This window comes from Vollenhovia emeryi, unplaced genomic scaffold (assembly GCF_000949405.1).
Source record: "Vollenhovia emeryi isolate VEMERY1.0 unplaced genomic scaffold, V.emery_V1.0 DF939121.1, whole genome shotgun sequence".
NCBI classification, from domain to species: Eukaryota; Metazoa; Arthropoda; class Insecta; order Hymenoptera; family Formicidae; genus Vollenhovia; species Vollenhovia emeryi.
The window spans coordinates 174,043-196,161 of record NW_011967245.1 but is presented as its reverse complement, the minus strand read 5'-3'; the positions used below and the strand labels follow the sequence as shown (position 1 = coordinate 196,161).

Below are 22,119 nucleotides of genomic sequence, written 5' to 3'. Positions count from 1 at the left end.
GAGAGTAACATTACGCCCACCGCTTAAGATCAAGGCTCGCGACGCTCGACGGACCGAAGGATCGATGAGCCGCCGCGTCGATGTATTTCGCAACGCGTCGCGCGTAATTTAATTTCGAGCCGCATTACGGCACGCATAATTGCGCAAAGCGTAATCCCGAGTGGACGTCGTGCGCGGACGCGAGCTCGATCGCGGGCACCGCCGACCTTTCGCGAGTCCGGCTACGAACGTGCGGAGGCTCGAGGTGCCGATCGAGTCGCTTTTACGCACGACGGCACGATGGGAGCGGAATAGAGAATAGACGGCGATCGAGGGGATAGGCGCGACTTTCCTCGATCGGGAGTAACCTTAATGTCCCGCGCGAGATTACACAAACCCCGCGCCTGCGGGGAGCAGCCGCGGACGAGTCGACGTCGTCGCCGGCGCGGTGACGAAATCCGGCCGCGATAGCGTGGCGGCGTCTCTTGTATCGCCGGATGATCTTGAACTAACACCTTTCAGGGCATATTCCGCCATTTATTACGGGCATACGGAGGTGTTCCAATAATTGCGCAAACGCGCAACGCGAGATTGCCTGCATACGTGTACGTAAGTCATCGGTAATCGTTTCTTCGCGAGGAGCCCCCGCGTCTTGCCTCGCGCCTCTGTCCCCCTCCTCCCAACGCCCTCCTTTTACGCTCCCTCTCGATCCCCTCGTCATTTTCTCCTCTGTCGCCGCGTGCTCCGCCGAAGAACGTCGTGTAATCCTCGGCGCGTACGCGATTCCCGCGGCGGTATTGCTCCGGGGAAAAAAAAGACTGCGACGCGAGGGAGATAAAAAAGGCGCCGTTGGCGTCGTTCTCCCGCGATTAATATGCCGCTACCTACGATAATTTAAGTGACGATAATTTAATGAATTATCACGTCACAACGCGATAATCTATTACACGATAATTAATCGGAAATAATGTTTTATATAACAAAAGAAAACAAGGGCACGTGAGAGTCAATCGGGCGAACACGTAAATTTAAAGGGAAATTGAGACGGGAAACTTGTAGTCAACCTAACTGGCTAGTTATTTAATTAGTTTCTTACACAACCTTTCGACCCTATACTTTTGGGCCCTTTTCCGAGTGATACTGCAAATCAACAACAACGCGAGTTATGAAACTATTTAAATTGTATTAACGTATAATTTAAAATTTTGCGCTGATGAAGGCACTGTGACACCGAAACGTTCGCTTAAAATATACACTAAATATTAAAGTACATATGGACATTCACCTTCTATTGCTCGTATTATTATTGGCCCGTTGTTGTTTTTTATTTGTTTTTACACGAAACGATGCAAACCATATTAGAGGATTCTAATACGAGATAGCAGGTTTTCAACGTCCTTTAATCACACATCTTTTTTTGTAATGACGACACGATCTAACAATCAATTTTCCACTAAACAGATTTCATTTGAAAAGAAATAAATTGTAATCTAAAATGCAAATTCATATTCATGTCCATGTGAAAAAGTCAAGACAGATAACCGTTGGGGATAAGTCCGTATTCCGTATTAACATCTTGTATATACGTTTGTGAAAAAGACAGCGTGGAAAATGCATAGAGTTATTAATATTCTTTAAATTAACTTAATAAGAAAAGCTCGTTTCGTGTAAAAACAAATAAAAAACAACAACGGGCCAATAATAATACGAGCAATAGAAGGTGAATGTCCATATGTACTTTAATATTTAGTGTATATTTTAAGCGAACGTTTCGGTGTCACAGCGCCTTCATCAGCGCAAAATTTTAAATTACATTAATACAATTTAAATAAACATTAGTCTAATATAGTTACAATAGAATAACCATGGTCAACGGGTAAAAGATAATTATGAATTAATGAGAATTATGAATTAATATTCTTCATTCTGATACAATGCCATTCGCCGCAGGATCCTCAGACACGCGTAAACCCGCGCGACACGGCCAGCCTGCGCGAATATTCGTGGCGAGGTATAATTCAGCGAGGTTGACTCTTGAATGGACCAAGTCTTCTTGTAAGCCTCCGCGACTAGCGTGCGTGCACGGTAGCCCGCGCGACCCGCGCTGTACCGATTGAATGGTCGGTACTATATTCGTCCCCGTGCAAAAAACCGAATTTATCCAGGGGGGAATTCCGCGAGAGATTTAAACAATCGCGCGCGCGGTCCGTGTGTGCGATTGCACGCATTTCGATCTCTTCGATCGATCTTCGGAGAGGAATGCGCCTACGGGAACGCAAGCCTACCGGTCGCCGATTAATGAAACGCCGCTTGCAGCGCTGCGTTAGATAAGAGACAATAATTACCCGACTCGGAAACGGCGATGCGCAGCTTCAATTTTTGGATCCGCGTGTATCTATCGATATGGGATCCTCTTTCCTAGAAATTTAACAATTTCACGTGTAGCCGATCAACCGCAGCTTTTTTGTAAACGATGCACGTTGATTGGCTACACATTTCTCGGATCGAGGTCTCGGTCCGATTTTTAGCATCGTGGACGCAAGTCTTCGGAAAGAGACGAGGGATGAATTAAACTCAGATCAGAGTTGAACGACGTTGGTGAAACTGGGCATTAAACTACTTGGAGTGCTCTGAGAAATAAGGATTTATCCCAATTTGGATCCTTAGTTACTTTTTTACGCCGCAGCGCGCGTCAAAAGTAGATTTCACCAAGAATGATATACGCTCGCTGTAAATAATATACTGTTATGTGACCGTCAACCGTATGATCGATACAAAGATACCATTTTTATCGCCGCTATAAATTTACCGGTTCCCCGCGCAACCCGGAATCGTCAGTGCGCGAATTTTGGGAAATGAGGCGGCGGCGCGGCGTTTGCCGACGCGACGGCCGCGCTCGTATTCGTAATATATGGACGAGCGCGTCGCCGGTCTCCGCGAGATCGGGGACACGGCGCGGAACGTAAAATTCACGAACGTAACTTTTATCGTCACACGTACATTCTCACGTTGTTGCGAGTCGCCGCGCGCTCGCTCGCTCGCTCGCTCGCGCCGGAGCGTGTGGGCGCTACTTTACGACGGAAAGCCGAGCAACGCCGATCGTTTTACGCGAAAACGGCTTTTTGCCCCGTTCCGACGTGCGTGCGGTCGGCCCATTCGCCGCCGTAATAACGAGCCCGAGATGGGTCGACGCAGTTTGTCGGGATTCAGCGTACGGAAGCCGCCGGCGTGGCGGATTATGGCCGCGCGTCTATTGTATCGCCGGCTGCGCCGCGCCGGTAATGCGTTCTAGCGGTTTCCGCTGACCCGAGCCGAGCGGACGCGGCGCGGCGCGGCGCGGCGCGGCGGCCGGTTAATTTTCAATTAGCATTCTAAGAATAATCCACCGGCACGCGCGGCACGTGAAGCGGAGAATGCCAGCTTTTTGCTTACGTCTTAATTAAACAAGACGCCGCCGTATTTGTTGATAAATGGCGGACGCTCGAATTTATTGCGACTCACAACGGACGGTAATTACTGGGAAAAATTAAGGTACGAGATTATATAAGCGTCTTTTCCGCATCTTTCTTCCGGCGAGGATGGTTTCGCGGGTGTTGACGGGCAACGCAAAGGCACACGAATGATTAAAATCGCTAGTCGCGAAACACTTGTAAATTCTCCGGCGTCCTACACGTGTTATTTATAAGAACGTTTCGTTGACGGAGAAACTCGCGAGCATCGCGAACAACGGATGCCTCGATGAATATCCTATACTGCAAGTGTACGGTACATACGGTACCACGTCGTTGACCGTCATACGATCTCTTACTGTTCGCTCTAGGTCGCTCTGCGGCACCGCAGCTCTCGTTGCTGGTACTTTTCTCCGTTTGCGCTCCTTAGCTATGCGCATGAGATTGTATCGTAATTAAATGTTGGCCTCAACGACGCGGGACGATAACATATCCCCTTACCGTGCCCTTTGTAATGCATTATTTATATTCCGTTGGTTGAGTACGCGAGGAGGAAGAGGATCAAATTTTCCTGTTGGAACCGTCGTGATCTCTGAAGGAATTCGACAGGAGGAAGTATCCGGGCTGGCACACGGCCGTGCGGGATGAAGGCATGACTTTATCGGCGGAAATCTATAGGTAAACGTTTCGCGCTGAGAGCGCAAACTGTCCCGCAATTGGATCCATTTACACGTGCACGATCGCGCATTCAGCGTCACGCACAATAGTTGCATCCTATCCCATAGAAAATCAAGCGTTCGATTCTGTCGAGCCGGGGCTCGTCGGCCCGCCGCGAGTTAAAGCCGCGATTTTATCTCAATCAGAGGCGACCGAGAGGGCGACCGGGGAACGTGACACGAGGGCGGGCAAGGGACGTCTCTTTCGTCCCGGCCAAAGAGAGGATTGGATTCTCGCAACAGTATTTCGCCAAGATAGCTACGGTTTTAACACTTCCTAAATTCTCCCTGGTTGTCTATTTGTTGAGCCGCCTGTGTAATGCCGACGTAATGGAATCTCGCTACATCGCGACCGCCTCGTCACTCGATGCAGCACCCTTTTTCGCACTTGTATCTGGAATGTCCGGCGTGCGGCCACCGGCGACAGTTTAGTTTCCATTCGCGCCTACGTGTCAAACGTCCGCAATTTTCATGTCCGTCCTCTTTCATGTTTATGTTTATGCGTCCTTGGAGAGGCTCGTTTTACTCTCACGCGTCGGGCTCAAAAATTCCCGCGTGCAAGTTTTAGCGCAACTCGCGATCGTGGACCAATCAAATGATCGATTGTCGCAACTCTTTCGGTCGTTTCGTTCGACCGATACGTCGTCGTCGTTGTCATCGTCCACGTAACAGCGCTCTTTTGAATCTCGACGAGAAACGCACGGGAAAATATATCTTCCCGCCGGACAGCTGCGCAAAGGATTGTTCCAGCGCTCGCCGCAATTACCAAGAAAATATTGCATATCTAATCCGCTCGCTTGCACGATTATCCTCGCGCCGCTGCCCGTAACAGACGATATTAGACGAGCCGAGTCTTTACAAGACCACGAAGGGAAAAGAAAACGATCTCCGACGCGTCACGTCGCTGCGTACAACTTTCGCTCGCGGTGCGGGACCCGCTACAATTTCCCGGGACGTTATTTCTCGCGTTTTTGCGCGCGGCGGCGCGACCGTAATTACCAAGGACGGTCGCCTCTCGATCCATCCGAACGCCGTAAACGCGAAGGAGATCGTTCGTATGCGACGTAGGAAGGACGAGCGGAGCTAGGAAGCGAATCGCCGACTATTCTCGCTCGGAGCGGTATGACGCGAGTCTTCCTCCTTCTGTCCTCGACAGAAATAGGCTCATCTTTTCCCGGCGAGAACATCGCGATTGAAATACCAAGCTTCATTTAGATTGCATTCTTTCCGATCGTTATCGGCACCCGTGCTTAACTCGTTCTACAATCGACGATGAGCACGAAGCGATAAAACTGAAATCTGCCAGCAGCGTTCGCCATTTTCAACCGCGTCTTTTTACCAGTCCTGTCGATACCCTCAAAGCCGAAATTCTGTTGTCTAACCCAGGGAGGGTTTGTTCACCTCTCCTCCTCTCATTCATTCTCCATGTAAGTCGTAGACGTGTCTCCCATCGGGACAGCCCGTTAATTTGTAGGGCTACCGGACCGCTTTTTACTCGACGCGGCGAGACCACGAACTTGAGTTTTGACACATTTTGACACGGGGGACCACACAGAGCGCTCCCACTCGTAAAACATTCGCCCGGCGACGAACGATCTGTGACGCAAGCATGAGGCCACGAGCGCCCGAGAGCCGCTCGATAGACGTGCAAGAAGCGGGCGCTGGACATCGTCTACCGGATAAGTTATTAGCGGTACCGGCAAAGAAAACCTGCGCGAATATCAATCACGTACCTCCCGCGGTTCTCTACTAATCCGCGACGTATTTATTATTCTCGATCTCGACTTTTTCCCGTCCGGTACACGACAGAGGATCCGGGCCGAATTACTGCTGGCCGTTGGCCCCGTTTCCAAAACGTCTTTAGTATCCTCGGACGCTTGTGTAGAACAGATCGTTGCTACATAATTAACAGAAACAGATTATGTACGCAACATACAATTACGACAGTGATTTCCTAAGGTACGTGCATCTATAGACAAACTGTCGCAAAGCTGTTAAAAGCAAGAAGCTCCTTTTTGACTCTCTTGCCAGAGAAAGAGTTGAGATGCATGCACTGAAAAAGATGTCCGATTAAATTGTATATGCGATGAAAAATGTGCTCGGTTTTCCAATCAAATTTCATCGGATGTATCCGTAATTTAGGGCCTGAGCAGAATGGCTGTCTTATGACCTACATAATTAACAATCCGGATGGTTGAAACGTTGGAATAAATTGTTAAATTAAACCACCTAGCAAGTGTAAAGTTGTTAAATAATTTTTCTTCCTGTGTGTAATCAATTACTGGCGACAATAATATTCTTCTGGTTAAATTAGGACCTCTATGATATAAATCAAATAGGCCACGGGAACGCCAAATCAATATTTAGGTCCGAGCAAGATGAAGGCAGCCCAGTAACTTAAATAACACAGTTTCGTTAGGAGGGATTTCGTTGAGATTTATCTTCGATTTATCCTCGAGATAATTAGACGTTCCTAGCCAAAATCTGCGAGAGCTACTTCGGTGGTTGCCGCGTATTCGAGCCGACGGCATCGATCTTCCAGGATCGTGGCGTTGACCCCGGGCCCGTGGATCGAACGACCGACGTTCCCGGGGCTCGTAACAGAATCGCCACTGACCCCGGGCAGGTACGAGGTGTTAGACAAACAGCTGGCCCGAGCGCACAAAGACGCGTTTTATACGCTCGAGCCTCGGCGCGGTATTACGTACACCACTCGCGTGTGTACTCGCGCGACGTGTGTACGAGCAACTACGCGAACAACGACGGGCAAGGAAAAAAAAAAGCAAGAGCAGGGGGGCGGCCAGAAAAAGAGACGACAAGAGAGCGAGAGACGAAGCTAGGAAAGAGCATCATCGCGGAGTATGAGGAGAGACAACGACGGGCGTATATAGATATGCCAAGTGTGCGAGGCAGAGATTCGCCTCGTCTCTTCCCTCGCTTTGCCGACCTCGCATAAGGCGGCGTCTTATTCTCTTTCTCCCTCGCGTACCACCTTGCGCCGCATTCCTCACGACGATAAATCCCCCGATACCTACGGCCACGTGTCTCACGAACGAAATTTCTCCGATGTGACCGGATTGCCCGAGCTATCGTCAAATCGAGACCGTCGCGGTTCAATGATAAGAGAATTGGAGCCTCGGTGCATACACGGAGAGAATTTTCTCTTAAAATATATCCTGAAAATCATGCAATCGTGGGACTACACGGCACTTCGAAGAATTAGTAAAATGTGTGGTAAGATTTGAAAAAACTTTCAAGAAGCTCTTCAAGATGCCACGTTGTCGCGCGATTACACGATGTTCAGGGTGAACTCTGAGAGAAAATTCTCTCTGTGTACAGAATATGGAAATTACACAAAACCGAACGTTCTCAAAGTATTCATATTGCAGATCAGAAATCGTTTAAATAAGTGAAATTTAAAATATTCTTCCAATTTATCGTTACGAAAGTTTTGCAAGACTGTCGTATTTCAAAATTTCCGGTTAACGTAGTATTTCGCGGACGAGTGCGCGTTGGGAGGCGCGCGTGATACTGAAAGGCGAGCAACCGCGGACGTTCAGAAAACGACGACGAGCTGAACGAGCAGTTATAAGTTCCCATGAGTCGCCCACGCGACGTGAGGAAGGTGCCCGCTGATGTCGTCGTCGCTCGTCGTCGGGGGCATAAAAGTGTCCGGAGACCGAGACCCGAAGATCTCAAGTGCTCGGACCACCTTGCACGCTGCGTGGGCGATCTGCTCGCGAGCAGTTAGCGTAGCTTGCGCAAGCTCGGCTTCGGGAGGTCAGAGCTGCGATCCGGTTAAGTGTGTTCGGTAGCAGCGCGATGACGGTGACTCACGGATACGAGAAAAACATCTAATTAAATCTACAAGAGCGTCGATCGTTTATCTAGTCTTTCGCGTCGAGTACTTAAACGGTGTACTTGACGTGTAAATTTTACCTTTTCGTTTTTCAAGGATATGTAACGAACTCTCCAAAAGTCAGTCAGTGGGTTTTCACTGAAAACAGATCCACTGATTTAGAAGTACACCGTTTTTCAGTGATAATCCACTGATTGACTTTTCGAGAGATGTGGATTACGTACTGCGCATCTGTACATTTCTCGAAATAATCCGAGTCGAAATTTTGGTACCATTGTGACACTTTTAAGGATAATTTACACCTCCTTAGCCGATCTGTACACCTATTACATAGACCAGCGATAACCTACTTTGATGACATTATATTTTTTTACTCCTCCCTTGAATCTTTAATTCTCTCTCTTACTGTCTTAGGTCCTACTATGTAATAGAATTAAAGGTATTAACACAGGGCCAAAATTTTCACTCGGGAAGGCAAAGAAAGATTGTTTTTAAACATTTATCCTTGTAAAGTGCGCGTGTAATAATTTTAGATACTCAACACGCGAACTGAGCTTGGACGAGTAACGTAGTATCTAATATATTGCCGCACAGAGAGGAATTACATTATTCCACACGACCTGCTTCGCCGGCGCCGCGCTCAGGGGCGCAGGTATTACATTGAAATCCATTCTGTTATCATAATGTAACACGCCGGTGTACGCGCGTACGATTGCGCGGCGTATTAATGAGGTACGCGGAGAGACGGGCATTAATCTTCGCGTCGCGTCGTCGCCGCGAGGATTCGTAATAGCCGGCCGCCACCCAGGCCGATATCTAAAAGCGAAATCCTGCAAAGTGGCCGCGCGGATAAAGGGACGAGGCGCTCTAGAACGTCGCCGGCGACACCACGTGCCGCGTCTCTCTCGCGGATTTGGCGCTCGGGCGTCGTTCCGCGGCGACGGCGGATAACGTCGCGGATAAGAGGCGATTACGATTACGGCGAGGAGTACTCGCCGGGTACTTACTCGCGGGCGTAATCTCGGCGTGATGAGAGCACACGTCTAATATAAATTTTCTCTATTCCCCGCGCGCCGGCAAATTACTCTCGCCGCCGAGGCTGGGTATCGAGGCGGCCTCGTACGAGTTAATATTTCATCCCGGCGATCCGCGGATCGTACGTTATCGCGATTCCAGTAGACCGCGCCGGAGTCAAAGTAATTCTCCCGCGCGCCGACACGTCGGATCGCGATCAATGGTACCGTCCGCTCGCGCTCGCTCGCTCGCTCGCCCGCACGTGCGAGCAGAAAAGGTTTCGCTCGCGAAAAGGGGGACGAGAAGGATGCCCGACAGGAGGATCGCGGCCTCGCCGCGTGAGGGTTTCATCGCCGCCATCTCCGCGCGACGCGCGATTCTCTTCTCGTAAGTAATTTATCGTTACCATTAAAATATAGCCTCGTCGTCGTCGCGGTGGGTACGCGCCGTTATGGCCGAATATAACCGTTTCTATGGGTGCACGAGGCGTCCACCTTGATTTACGGGGCTCACGGAGTTATGACGCGACGTGCCCACACTCGCGTTCCCATACCTTCCACGATCCCGCGCGACGGGCAAACGCGCGAGCGAGCGAGCGAGCCAGCGGGCTCTTCTTCTCGCGCCGCGCGTTATCGCGCCCGCACATCGTTGCGTTCCGCGGGCCTCTGCGAGGCCTACGGCATTACCATTAACTGGAACTCTAGCAGACAATTAATGCACATTTGCGTAGCGAAAGAGCTGTATTTAATAAACGCCTCGATTCGTGTGTACACACTTGCGTATGGCTTTAGCATTTCCGACGGTATACCTTCCGACATTGCGCAAACACGAGACGCCGATGTGTGCTCGCGGTGAATAAAGTAAAATCAGCGAGGGACGTGTATTGCGTCGCGAGAGCGACTTTGAATGGAAACGAGTCGACATAATTCACGCTTGTGCAACATTAAATTTCGAACTGTTATTATCCTCTCCTCTCTGTACTTTTTAATAAATATATGGCTAATAATACCGCTAAAAGCTAAACGTGTACGTTTACATATAAAAAAAAAAGCCAAGTTAAACGCACCGGGTCTCGACACGATCGTACAAATTGCAGTAACGTATTTGTCTAAGGTATAAATTATACGTTTCGAGGAAACTGTACGTCCTTCGATAGCGCGAAGCTGTCGTGGCGCAAGAAGATCGGAGCGTGAAGAACGCTCCTCCTCGCGCCCTGCAACGTGATTGGCAATGCGAATCGGGTTCGATGCGAGCGTTACGCTTCGCGAGGGTCCCCCGTCCGATCGGCGGGGACACGAGAGCGATCGATGGCAACGATCGGCGCGTCGAGACACCGTCGTTCCTCCTGATCGGCAGCGGCCGTGAATACCGATCCCCGGCGGATCGTTACGCGAGCGCGGTTTCGAGTACCGGCTCGGTGAAATACGGCCCAATAAAAGGGCACTTGGACACAGTCCCTCGGAGAACTGTCCGCCCATTGTTCGGCGAAACCCAAGGATCTTGGGTTGCGATTCCTGCAAGCGCACGGCACGCGGCGCTCATCGTGAAGCTCGCGAAACGGCGCGGGAAATTTTGCGCGCGAGAGCGCCGATGTGTCACGTTCGATCGTAAAATCGATCGTCGGACGACGCTCCCGCGCATCCCGGCGATAGACCCTTCAGGTTCGCGCGTTATGTGCGAACGGCGATTAGTTTCGAACAGAAGAATTAGGACTCTATTCTTGTAATAGTTGCGTATACGTAAGTAACAAGTTACGAATGATCGTAATGGAAAATCCCTCGAACAGTATTCTTGACAGTCGTAAAGCGCAACGTATACGCAATTTTGTCGTGTACCGTGCAATGAATGGTCCATACCATACGTGTATTCAATGGTTTCAGCGAAGTGAACAGTTACTGTGCTGTGTTTTATATAAGACTGACGATACTCGTAGATTATTAAAATTATTTAAAGAGCGTAAAAGAAAGAGAGGATACAAAGCGGGCGGACTGTGCGGGCGAAGTAAACCCGCGAGGTGACTACAACAGCAACGTCAGGCATTTCGGGAAGATGGTAACGAGGTCAAGTAATTAAGTGACGGGCAAATAGGACAAAAGGGACTCGAGGCGGAGTTTCACGCGAGAGGAATCGGCGTGTTTACCCATAATTAGTACCGTACCTTCCACCGTTGACTTTCCGCGTTCGCCGGCGGCAGTGTGCGCGGCCGGCCGTAAAACTGTCCTCGCGACGAGGTGCGGCGCGAATCCCGCGTGACATCGACGACATTTCGACAGTTAACGTCAAGATTATCGACGCTGTAACCCGACCTCGCGTGCGCCCGCCTGATTTGCCGCGATTTCACCTCGGTATCGCCCAGCTCCGCTACGCCGTATTCTCTACGCGCCATTTCGAACAGGATCTTTGGAGCGAGGATGTCGCCGGTAGGGTGACGAGTTTTCACATTTAGTATCAATAAAAATGGTGAAAGGCGCAGCGATCCGTAGGAAGTTTCTCGAGAGGCGAACGAAGACGCGCGCACGCGCGAGATAAGCACCTTTTTCGACTTCCCAATAAATTACCGCCGTCGTTGATCGCCGACGCGCACTTTTCACGATGTCTGTCGGCGTTTTCACCGGGAAAGGGAAGGAGAGCGATATTTTTACGATCGTCCTCCGGTTTCGAATTTTAACGACGCCGCGAGCGCGACTTGGAGCCGCGATGGATTCCGAATGAAAATACACTGACCAAAATTTTCATCGGATAAACCTATTAAATAGTGTTTCCGATGGTTTATAATAATTTTTCCGATTACGTTTTCCGATTAAATTATGGATACATCCGATGAAATTTATCCGATGAAATTTATCCGATGAAATGCAGTTACCGATGTAACTTGATTGAAAAACCGATCATATTTTTCATCGGATGTACAATTTAATCGGATATATCCGTTTGTTATTATGTAACCGTTCTGTTTTATGTAACGACGATGACTCTTAGTATTACCTGATAAGGACCCAAAAGATTGGGTCGAAACGTTGCATTAAACAAATAAACTAATAAGCCAGTTGAGTTGACCACGAGTTTCCCGTTTTAATTTTTAGTAATGGGGGTACATTGTACTGTGTTTTAAGACTGACGATTTAAGGCGGCGCGCAGTTCTCGTTTTCGAATACTGTCACGATAGGTGGCATTCGGGAACCAACATTAGACTCTTTATTGCAACGAATGTTTCCGCATGCCTCGGTGGTCGAATTGGTTGAGACGCCCGCCTAGCGAGAGGGAGGTTCAGGTTCAAACCCTGGCTGAGGTAATAGTTTTCGCAATAAATTTAGAACATAAAATATTTAGACACTAACACCCTGTCACGGCTCTTAGTCCTTTATTCCTTCAAATTTGTGTTTATCACAATTGAGCCATACGAATTTTATTCATTTGTTAACGTTTAATCATCACTGGTGACTATGAGTAACGTCTTTCTTCGTCGAAACGAATTAAATAAATAATTCGTGCAGCGCAGGACCGCGGACGGCATGTCCCTGGACGATAATATTTTTACCAAGAAATGCAAAAAATCCCAGTATGAATTATCCAAAATTATCAGCGTTCGATGTCGAGATCAGGAGCGCGCGTCTCGCTCGCGTATCGCCGCAGATAGATCCGCGATTCAGAACTGGTTGTCCTCTTTCTATTGCGTTACGTGCCTCGGCGTCGTCGCGAGGGGGAAAACGATTCGATCGAACGGTCGCGCCAGCCGCGGGCTCCCCGCGGCGTGTTACGAATCCTGCCAATCACCGGAGTGTAATCGATATCAGGGTCCGGAGGTAGGCATCGGGCCGATACGATCGGCTCCGCCCCGGGCGTGTCGCCGGCCTGGACGATTTATAATGTTAATATCCCCGAGGCAGGGCTCCACGAGAGCTCCGCGCGCTTTCCGCTTGAAAGCGCCTCTACCCTCGCCTCGCTCCCGCCTCGTTCGTTCCCGTCCCCCCCTTTTTTTTCTTTACCTCTCCCTGCCCTCTCGCCACGTCGCGAGTGCAAAGCGGGAGAAAGCGTAGCTGGCCGCGCGATGGGATCTCCAGGAAAATTGGGTTACTTAGTTAAGTGGATAAGTTTGTTCTGTATTCCGGCCTAACTGCCGTCTACGTCCTAATGACTACCTACACCTGGCCAGAAAACAGAGAATTACGGCGGATAGCGTATAATTAGCGTTACTCCGCGGTGCGCGGTGAACAGACGGCCAGCGTACGAGTGTATTACGCGCGCATCTCCGAAGGCTCCACAATTTCAGAGATTCGAACGGCTTTGTCTTGAAAAGAGACGCCGAGACGTCGATATCTGGAAATACGAAAACAATGCGGCACTGTCAACGGCTGAGAGCACGCAGTTGCTCCGAATCCGAGAATGCACTCGCGTATGCGCGAGATCTCGCGGAAACGGTCTCCTTTCTAGCGCCGGTTATCGACGTCGTCGTATTTCATGCGAACGAACGTTTACTAAAAATGTAATGCATCATGGACTGCTGTGTCGAGAGTCGCGGACGTTGTTCGCACCGGAAAGAGAGAGGGAGAGAGAGAGAGAGAGAGAGAGAGAGCCCGCTCGTTCGCCATGTCGGGCGTAAATCTACCAGCGCGCAACGCCGTTACGACGACGACGTGGAGAACGCCCAGTTACATATTTGTGTTTCCCACGATACGGTCACGAAGTGACTTGCAGACGTCATGTTCCGAGTGCACTCGCCGCCGGTGGCTTCGAGGCTCGATAGCGTAGCGCCTTAACCGGCCGACGTTCATCCAGACGAATGTTTATACGCGGCTCTCGCGTCTCGTTCGACTTCGACCTCTCGACCACTTCTCCGTCGTATCGCGCGCCTACGGCCGCCGCGCCGCGCCGTGTGGCGGGCTCTCCCGGACGGACGGACGGATGGAGAGCTCCAAATTCGAGCTAATAGCCGGAACACTATCGTGATCCTGTCGCGCCGCTGCCGGCGCGAGCGTCGAGGATGTTGCAACGTGTGTGTACTTAACGGGGTTACGCGGACCGAAACGTTAGAACCCCGAGATGACGTGCAAGAGCGCTCGTTCTACCTGGCGATAGAATTTATCCACGTGACACGTGCGTAGAAGAATCAATTTTCCAATAAAATCTCTTTCTAACGAGCGACGACTCCTGCGAGATCCTCTTTGCGCCTCGCACGTCCGAGCATATCTCCACGATTCCCATGGCGAGGAAGAATTATCCTATTCAGGGAAAAACCCGCTCGTACTTTGCATTACGAATTTCGCAGAAACTGCCTGCCGCGTAAAGAACTGAGAAAAGGAAGAGCTCGAGCGCGCCGTATCGAAATCGCGCTCGACGGGGACGCGGACCGTGTGTCGCGACTAGGGTCAAGGTCAAAGTCTTGGCGCGAGAAACTGGCGTTAACGCTGCGCGATCGACGGAGCGCGAGTCGCTGCGGGGTGAGGGGCGAATTTCCCCGGTACGAACGGTAAATTAGCATTATGGTTGCATTATCGATGTTGTGACGCGGCCTTACACGCAGCGCGCGGTCGTTCCTGCCGCGACGTTGGCGCGCGCGGCAGGATCAGCTCTCTCTAACTCTGATTTATGCCGCTTACGGCGACATGCGTCGCGCTGACGTACTCCCCTTGGCACCCGGTTCCCAGGACGCACCGGGTTACGCGCGTAATTTATCGTATCGCATTACGAGCCGCCGGAATCGCGGATGTAGAACGGCCTCGCCGAGCGGGCGATGTTCCCCGCGACACTTGAATTAATCCGGCCGCCGCGTATCAATGAAGAATGGGAACGTGATAATCTGAACTCGGTGCCTCTCTCTTATGCGGCGCGCATTAAATTCCTATAAATATTCTTCGGCCCATTCTGCGCGCGCTATATTTATACGCTTTATTTACAACAAAACTTGCCCGCGCGGGAATACGAAATCCTCGAGATCTGCATACGCGACAATGGGCACACTTGTTAACAGATACTTGGGACATATAATGCTAAAAGAGAGTGTAACGAACGCGCCGTGCGAATAAAGCGGAGGCGCGCACCTCGCCGCCTCGCGCATAATTCAAGTTCAAAGAAAATGTCAATACCTGCACGAGCGCGCACCTCCCACACTCGCGCTCGCATATCGGAACGCAGAAACGCAGCCGGCCCGGACGAATCGAGCGTTCGCGGGTTGGATTTTGCTCGGGTCTCGCAAGCACGAGCGGGCGCGCGATTCCGCGGTGATCGCGCGAGAGCGGAGCGGAGGCGGCGACCCGAGAATGAAGAAGAACGGCGTGGAGAGTGGGGTGACGGCGGCGGCGCGGCGGTCCGAGGTGGGTACAAATTGCAGGATCGGCTATCGGGCGGAGTAATTAATTAAATACAATAAAGTTAGGTCGACCCTCTCGTATCTGGCATCGGCCACTCCTCCTATCGACCGTCCAACTCTCGCATTCAGCCGTCCTCGGTCCTGATGCGCGCTCGCAACTCGCGGAATACCGAGAAAGGGGTATATACGGTCGTCCGTGTGCGCGGCGCGACGGCGGCCGAGCCGTTCATTTTTGTCCCCTTCGTGCTCGCCCGACCGTGAGATTGTGCGCCGCCGACAACGACGACAAAAGTAACTAATATCGGTGACCGCGCCAGAGCGAGGCACTAAACAGGCCGTTTTAATATGATTTGTCAAACTGTCGTGCATTCAATGCGTATACACTTTTTTCCTCCGCGGTAGGTCGAAACTACTTGATGCGATGCCTCTACGAAGATCTACGCGTAGAGCTCTCGTGCGCGATGAGGGAGAGGAAGAGACCTTTCGGGCTATCTGATAAAGCGGAATATTCTGGTGCACGAGATCGGCGGGGCACGGATAATTATAATAATTGACTCGATAAATCGATAATTAATCAGGAGGCTAATTACGAATTATGGCCGCCGCGAGACAATGCTCGGCATTGTCTCGGCGGAGACGCGTACGCCGGCAAGTGTGGGAAGCTAATGAGTAACGTTAGAAAGTTACAGGTCTCGAGAACTCGCAGTCGGGGGGGTTTTTTTTGTCACGGTCATTCGCGTGGACTACTCGCGCGATGATAGCGAGTAACGTGCGCATCTGCATCGATCTCTGACTCGCGATTAACGTAACGACCTCGAAGGTATACCAGTCGATATACGTGATTCATGCGTGAACCTCGCACTTTCGACATCGCTCAGCCTCACAGGTGTACCCAATTACAAGAACGAACGTCTATTATCCATTGCGCTTCGCCTATCGAACGCGCCGCGATTTATTCCTCCGTGTAATATCACCGCTATTATTATGGACGTAAAATCGGCGCTATTGAAAGGCACTCGGTACATGCCCGGGTACGCCTGAACTGAAGTAGATAATACTTTCATATCGCGCAAACCGTGTCGTCACAGTTGTTAATTGTCGACGCCGTTGGTGCGTCAATTTCGATCGCGCTGAACGCAACCCGCGTGATTATTCGACGGCCACCTGTGCGCGCCACCGTGCGCCTGCATCGTCGTCTCCTTTCTCGAACAAGAGCGAGAGAGGATCGTGGCCGCGAGCGAGCGATCGTCGGCTCGGCTCGGCCGAGAATAGCCTTCCCCGAAGCGGCGTTCAATCAAATAAATAATTTTTAGGGCGAACTGGGCGGCGCGGTATCGCCGCGGCATAAATTATCCGCCGACGCAACTCGAACGCAACCGGGCCACAATATCTATAATATTGTGTTCCAAGACTGGACTCCTGGCCGAGTCGAGACAGCGCTCGCCACGAACGCGTCTTCCCTCTCAACCCCATCTCACCCCCGCGCCGCTTCATCGGCGAAGCCGCAACGCGTTTCGCCGGCAATCGTAAACTCGCTGTCGGAGAAACGATTCCGAACGGGATCAGCCACGGCTTCACGGAATCTCTCGCTAGGGACGACTGCGGATGACCTGTACCCTATAAGGTTTCGCCCTCGAATAGGCAGAAAATAGCGCCGCGAGAAAATAGCTTCGGGCCGGCAGGACGCGGCGGGGGAAGCCACCTATAACCGGCTCGCCGTGAATCATCGGCGTCTGCCGTCTCGTGCTCGGGAATTAAGGGCTTCGATCGTTCACGTGCCACCGCGTCTCGGGAGGCACGACCCTCCGAACCAAGTTATCCATTTCCCGCCTGCCGACCGTTCCAATTATTCCGGTGATGTAATAATTATGATCGTTACGGTCGTTGAAGGTTCAATTGTTTCCAATGGATTTTCGCGAATTAACGCGAATCGGTATCTTCGTCGTATCTTCACACGTCCCGACATTCTGCTCGATGAACCGTGGCTAACCTGTCACTAACTCGATTCTCCACAGAGATCTCGATATGTTAATGAGGAAATTTCAGCCTGGACTTCCATCTCCAATTCGACCACTGACTACTGTAGTTATACTGTGGTTCTGCAGCCGACGGAAAGTTATTAGCACCTCCGACCTCAAATGGTTTGTGATCTCCGATTGCCGCGGACGGACGTGCATATCTGTTCCAGTGTACAGCGATTTTTATCCGGCCGCCAGCTAACCGACCATAAAAGTCACCGCGCGACGTCGTGTCGCGCGGATAGCGTCGCCGCGGATCGAAATCCGCAGCGGACGTACACGGGGCACCGCGAAAAAGAAGCCCGGAGTAAAAGCGCGGCCGTGGTGGTGGTGGCTCGAGTGGTCGCACGATGAACCGGAGGAGCCACGACGATCCGTGGGTAATGCGCGTTCTTGCGTTCCTCATCGCGGATGACGCAGCGAAAGAGCACGCTGCGCCGCGCGTCCTCATAGGGCCGCGTATAAGTCCGCGGTGGTATACCGTAAGCCCCATGCTCGTTCCAAGTGCCGCGCTGCCTCCGCAGAATCCGTATTAAGGTGGACTCACATTCGTCGGTGTCCTCTTTAACCCCCGCGCGAATAGAACCGTTCGGCGCTCCTTCCCTCCGCCCCGGTCCCGTCCGGTTAATCTCGTCTCCCCGACTTGCCTCGTTAAAGCGCATTTTGCATACTACATATACATCGGCCGGCAGATTAAGTTCCTGTTCACACTGTGAGAAAGGAAGTAATAGTACACCGCTATCAGCTTCTTCGGTTTCGAACGGCGCAACGATAAATTCCGCCTGACGGTTATAGAGAGCTAACCGCGGTCTCTTCCCTTTCTCTTCACGAACTCGAAAACTTGGGTCCCGAAAAATCGTGCTCGGCTCCATTACATCGGTAACAATATCTACTTCGCAGAGCGCATTGTAATCGCTATCGCGCAGACGAGGGAGGGGGAGGGGCATCGGCGCGCTCCGTTCTCGCGATGTATTCCGCAAAGAGACCGGAATCAGAAGAGAGCCAAGAGAGTGAGAGCGAGTCGCGGGAGAGGCGCACAGCTCGTAGTTCAGCCCGTGGCCCATCAGATAGGACGCTGATTCCGTTCAAGGGTGAAGCGAGAAGAAGGTACGCCGTGGCGCATCATGTCGACGAGAGTGGAGGGCAGGAAGCGGGAGGGGGGGAGGAGAAGGGGAACGGAAAAGAGAGACAGAGAGGGCAGGTCGAAGACGGCTCGATCGCGTCGCGCTCGAAGGAAGAGGATCGACGCAGGACGGGGTTGTGCGGGGGCGAGACAGGGGGAGGGGGAGGGAGAGAAAGAGGGAGGGTTGAAAGAGGCACATTGTTTGCCGAGCGAAGCCGATAATTCAGTAATGAACGTAAGCAACGCGCGCCCGCGTTCAGGGCTATAATTACCGATACCACATCGGATAGCGGATCCCTTAACTTCGGGTCCCGAAGCGCTACGAAGAAGCGCGTCCGTGCCGGCGCGAGCGAGCAAGCGGATATATTTCCTCGACCACTCTCCCTCTCGCTCTCCCTCTCTTTCTTTCCGTCCCCTCCGCCCCGGCGTCCCTTTCCCGGCCGCGTCTTAGAATGGGCAGCTCTAAATTAATAAATCAATAGCCCGGCTCTCTTATCCGATCCGCGGGTGGGTGGAGTTTGTTTGTTTAAGAGCAGGATTTATTAATTTTTCGCTGGGTGGTAAATCCCCACCGGTGCACCACCGCCTTCTCGCATTCGTGCGGACCCGCTCTTCTCTTCCTTCCGTCTTCTTTATGCGCGCGCCATCGCGTCTATTGTGTGCCTCGGAAATTCGACACGAGTTTTCGAGCACGGAGGACCGAGCAAATTTCGCATCTCCTCCCAATTAGCCCGCGAGAGGAATCCCCTTGCGAGCGCGTACGATCATGCCGGGGCAAATAACGTATGAATATTGCGGCACGTAATTTCTTCTCGCGCGCAGCCGCTTCGGAGAGAAGGGATGATCTCGAAGCTTAAGGTACGTATGAGTTGGTGTACCTACTGCCATCTCTTCACTCCGTCTCGAACCTCCGCACGAACGTATCAGGAATTTCACTCGCGTGTGTGAACGGCACCTTTAATGCGCGCGTGCATTTCCCGCGGGAAATGCGGTTCGACGGGTCAATCGTGCGCAGCGAGGCTCTCATTGATTGGAAATTCTCGCCCTCCTACTGACAGTCATCAGTGAATAATAATAGGTGATAATTACGACAAAATGTAATTGGCGCAGTAATGACAAAACAGTATTTTGGAAGAAACACGCGATTCTTTAAGGGTAGTAAATGAAATCAAATCAACTTGGTGAGTATTTCCAATTCATTTACATTATTATCAAAATCTCGAGAAAGATGCGATCATTTACGAGCAACGAAGTACGTCAAACAGCAGTACGTACATACATACATCGAATGGGAATTAAACATTTAGAACACCCCTTTATCGAGTTTCCAAAACGCTTTCAATGCGACGCGACGCCGACGAAAGACCAGACGGAACGAAACACCGGAACGGACGGCCCGTTCGATGGTGTGAAAAATCCAGAGTATCGGCGTCGTTTTATAACGTGTCTACAATGAGTATACTTCGTGGTGACAGCGAGTCCGTTCGACGGAATAAACAATCCGGAACAGAATATCGGCGTAGTTTTATAACGCATCTAAGTCCCAGTCTACAATAGATGATTTAAGCCCTAAGCTTTAAGAAATTGGCCAATCACGGTCAAGTATGAGTAGAATGCGCGACTGTGATTAGTCAATTTCTTAAGGCTTAGGGCTTAAATCTCTATTGTAGACTGGGACTAAAGCCTCGTCTACATAGAAGTCGTAAAGTCGTAGTCGTAAGAATAGTCGACTGCGATTGGTCAATTTCGTCAGACACATAAGAATTGACCAATCATAGTCGACTATTCTTACGACTACGACTTTACGACTTCTATGTAGACGAGGCTTAAGCCTCCGCTACAATGATTCTCGGTTCTGTCTACAGTGGTCGTAGTCGTAGTCGCTCGATAAGAATTGACCAATCGCAGTCGATTATTCTTACGACTACGACCATTCTAGACAGAACCGAGAATCATTGTAGCGGAGGCTTTAAAGTAAGTAAATTTCGTATTGATAGCAAGTCCGTTGGCGCGCCGAGTCTATGTATTTTTTCACATCCGCGCGCCGCGGCGTAAACAAACCCTCATTCGGGCGGCGCGCGCCGGGCTCAGGGGGGTGGGCGGATTTCTGGGAATCAAATACCGCACGAAAAACGTATCAGTTCCGGGAAATCCATCGCGCCAATGTCACGCCGTCGCGCGCCGGCGGCCGAACAACAATTAGTTAACGGGCAATCGGCGAGCGAGCAGGGTGAGCTCGCGTTTCAAGCGGATCGGAGCGCCGTATCGTCCGCACCTCTTTTGCGTCTTGTGGCGTCTCGTTCTCCCCGTTCGTCGCGGGGTAAAGGAGCGCGTGTCGCGTGCGATAGACCTCGGTAAGCGTGTTGATCCGCTTACGAATAGATCATCCGACTAGCCTACCGTGACACAATAGGCGACTAATAGCGTCTTGGAGCGAAGCAGCCGAAACTTGGAGAAGATATTTCACGACTATTGATTAGCCCTCGGCCCACTTGGATTAGAGAACTTGGACTAGAGAACCACGGCCGTATTGTCTCCTGGCATACAAAGGCAGGAGCCACAAATAAAAGAAGAAGAAGATATACTTACCTCGGAACTCGGGAGTGTCGTGTAAAGGTGCGCGTCGAGATGCCGCGCGGTCTTCGCTCTTGCGCGATTTCGCGTTCTATGGCGTCTCGATTCGGGAGTGTCGCGTAAAAGTGCGCGTCGAGGTGCCGCGCACGCTCTTCGCTCTTGCCCGATTTCGCGTTCTATGGCGTCTCGATTCGGGAGTGTCGCGTAAAAGTGCGCGTCGAGATGCCGCGCGCGGTCTTCGGCCGGTATTCATAGTCCGTTCTTATATTTAAGATCATCTTAAGTATACTCTTAATGTGTTTTTAACCAATCACAGAGCCGTATTAGCGTCTTAAGACAACACTTAAGATGATACTAAAATAAGAATCGACTATGAATACCGGCCTTCGTTCTCCCGCGATTTCGCGCTCTATGGCGTCTCGATTCGGGAGTGTCGCGTAAAAGTGCGCGGCGGTCTTCGTTTTCCCGCGATTTCGCGTCTCACGGCGTCTCGTTCCCCCCCGTTCGTCACGGCGTAAAGAAGCGCGTGTCGCGTGCGATAGACCTCGGGATTTGGGAGTGTCGTGTAAAAGCGCGCGTCGAGATGCCGCACGATCTTCGTTCTCGCGCGATTAACCGCGTAACTAACCTCATTTTCGCAAACGAACGAGCGCGCGCGCGCGCGCGCGCCGCGTCCGTGTGAGTGCCAGGAAGGAGCAGCGGCGAGAGAGGAGGAGGAGGAGGCCCGGGGAGGCATCGGGCACCGGCGGAGCAACCGTGAGGTGAATAATTTATTATGCATTTATTATCTGCGGAACCGATTCTTTGTCCTCGCGACTGTCGCGTTCCGTTCCTTGTCGCATCCTTCCTCGCAGAGGTGCGAATCGCGTTCTCGTGCGAGTCGAATGTGTTTCCCTGCTTAAAGTACTCTCTAAAGTTTCGGAGTGAAAATAGAACCATGGAGTGAAATATTCGCTCTAACAGAGTAAATATTTGCTCCAATAGAGCGAATATTTCACTCCGTGGTTCTATTTTCACTCCCAAAAACTTTAGAGAGTATTAGAATATGATCAGGTTAATTAATAAGATGTAAATTAACCC

The 22,119-nt window shown here is 51.2% G+C and overlaps 1 protein-coding gene across 1 annotated transcript in view; it reads right to left on the bottom strand.

Moving 5' to 3' along the window:
* Positions 1-22,119, bottom strand: part of LOC105570340 — a 38,393-nt gene that overhangs the window by 4,550 nt on the left and 11,724 nt on the right. Inside the window, exon 2 of the mRNA XM_012027469.1 lies at positions 21,055-21,215. Within this exon, the coding sequence (XP_011882859.1) occupies positions 21,055-21,215 (161 nt within the window). The remainder of the gene's footprint in view (positions 1-21,054; positions 21,216-22,119) is intronic.